We start from the raw sequence: 2246 nt of genomic DNA, 5'->3' as shown, positions 1-2246 counted from the left end.
GAGAGAGACATTGAGCAGCTGCCTTCTGCACATCTCCCACTGGGGATGTGCCCGCAACCCAGGCACATGCCCCCGACTGGAATTGAACCTGGGACCTTTCAGTCTGTAGGCCGACGCTCTATCGACTGAGCCAAACCGGTTTCGGCATGAAAGGTATTCTTTAAGAAGAGGAAGAAGAAGAAAAATGTAAAGATAAAAATTAGGAACAACAAAGTGACAACAAATACATATCTATCAACAAGTGAATCTAAAAATCAAGTGAATAAAAATTCTGATGAACAGAATAAACTGGTGAATAGAATAGAATCAGGGGCATAGAAAGGGCGTGGACTGACAATTCTCAGGGGGAAAGGGGTGTGGGGGTGTGGGAAGAGACTTGACAAAAATAGTACACATATCGACGAGGACAGTGGGGAGAGGGTAAAGGCAGGGGGTCATGTGGGAACTGGGTGGAGGGGAGCTATGGGGGGGAAAAGAGGAACAACTGTAATAATCTGAACATAAAGATTTATTTAAAAAAAATACAGAGGAAAGGGGAGGGGGAAAAAAGCCAGGTAAGTCTCTTGCCTTGGGACACTAAGTCCCCTTGGGGGGACTATTCAGAGAGACCCAGGATGAAGGGGGGTGGTAAGGGCAGAGGGTGGGGTGGGAACTGGGTTGGGGGGAGCTATGGGGGGTGAGAGGAACAACTGTAATAATCTGAACAATAAAGATTTATTTAAAAAAATATGGAGGAAAGGGGAGGGGAAAAAAAGCCAGGTAAGTCTCTTGCCTTAGGACACTAAGTCCCCTTGGGGGGACTATTCAGAGAGACCCAGGATGAAGGAGCAGGTGAGAGGTGAATTGGAGCATAGAGTTAATGTCATAGATACATAATAGGAACAACATTTATTGAGCACTATGCAATTTCCAAGGCAAATTCTCAGTTGAAAAGCTCTAATCTGACCTTCCTCATAAAGAATGCTCCGTTTTTCTCTCCTCCCGTAAAACATCCAGTTAATTTCTCCAAAGATGAACTTTGAGCCTGAGCTGCCCCACATGCTGTTCTCAGAACACAGAGCAAACGACAAGCTGGGGACCCGAGAGTTCAGACCCAGTCCCTAGCCTGTATGTAGAATCTAAACAAGATGGAACCAGAAAGTCAAGTTGCAATGCAGAAGAGGAGAAAGCCAGAGAAATAAAGGAGACACAAGGAATGGGTCTTTTGGCTCTGCAGGCACTCCATGCCCAAACCACCCCTGTGGTATCTGGGAGGACATCACATCAGGTTCCCCATGCCTTCCGGTGAGCACATGCAGGAGTGGGAACTCACCCCACCTCTCGCACCACTTTGAAATTAATTCAGGATACACACATTTGCACAAATACAGCACCCAGTTGGAATGGGCCACATTTTGCAGAATAATCCTGTTGTATACCAGTATATGCCAGATGCAGCATTCCTGGGACTTTTCTCCTGGAAATAGTGAGGACAGTTCCCTCTCCTTGGAAACCGAGTTATAATATACAAAAGCACGCCTAGATTGTCACAGAGAATGTGTCTGGTTTATGGGTCATTTTCTCCCAGATACTGTTTTCCAGAAATAACTTTAAAAAGCAGAAAAAAAGTATACATCTAAACATCAGAGGAGCCAATCATTTATACAAAACACTCACCTGTCACTTTGGCCCTCACAGGCTCTGGTTGTTCTTTCTTATTTCTGCCAAATAGTACCTCCATCGCACAGGTCCCGAGGGAGACTGACATTGACAGTGAGCAGACGCTCCTCTGTGTTCAAGGCGACTGCTCCCTGGCTCCTCCTTGCGCCTCCAGCAGCTTCCCTCCTGGTGTGCCCTGTTTCTCCCTTGGCTTTTCCCTCTCTGATGGCCTGGTATCTCTTCACCTACCAGGGGGAAGCTGCACCTGGGCTTCTAATGTTTGGTCAAATGTCAATTCCCCAGCCACGTGTCCTAGTTAATCTTTAATCCTCCTATTGTCTCTCGCTTTCAAGTTCCACTTTTGGTTTAAGGGAGAAAAGCTAGTTTCTTGCTGGGCTTAGATTGGAGAGATAATTTAGCAGTGCATTCAGGTTGGGTATGCCGTCTGAAATAATCCGACCAGGAGGTGGGGGTGGTTTATAATCAGGAGAGAGGCTGTCGGGACCATCAAAGACACCTGGACTCAATGATGAGCACTCATATTGTCTTGAAGAAGAAGAAAAGACACCTGGAATCAGGGGGTGCCAAGAGCACGCTAATCATGTGAA

The 2246-nt window shown here is 46.4% G+C and overlaps 1 protein-coding gene across 3 annotated transcripts in view; it reads right to left on the bottom strand.

Moving 5' to 3' along the window:
• The window catches only part of BCO1 (beta-carotene oxygenase 1), a 39085-nt gene extending 37149 nt beyond the window's left edge, over positions 1-1936 (bottom strand). For all 3 annotated transcript variants that reach the window (XM_006754458.2, XM_006754459.2, XM_006754460.2), the window contains exon 1: positions 1657-1936. In XM_006754458.2, the coding sequence (XP_006754521.1) occupies positions 1657-1747 (91 nt within the window). In that variant the 5' untranslated portion in view covers positions 1748-1936. The remainder of the gene's footprint in view (positions 1-1656) is intronic.
• Between the last annotated feature and the right edge of the window lie 310 nt (positions 1937-2246).

This window comes from Myotis davidii, unplaced genomic scaffold (genome assembly GCF_000327345.1).
Source record: "Myotis davidii unplaced genomic scaffold, ASM32734v1 scaffold391, whole genome shotgun sequence".
Lineage (NCBI taxonomy): Eukaryota > Metazoa > Chordata > Mammalia > Chiroptera > Vespertilionidae > Myotis > Myotis davidii.
This window is presented reverse-complemented; position numbering and strand designations above follow the sequence as displayed.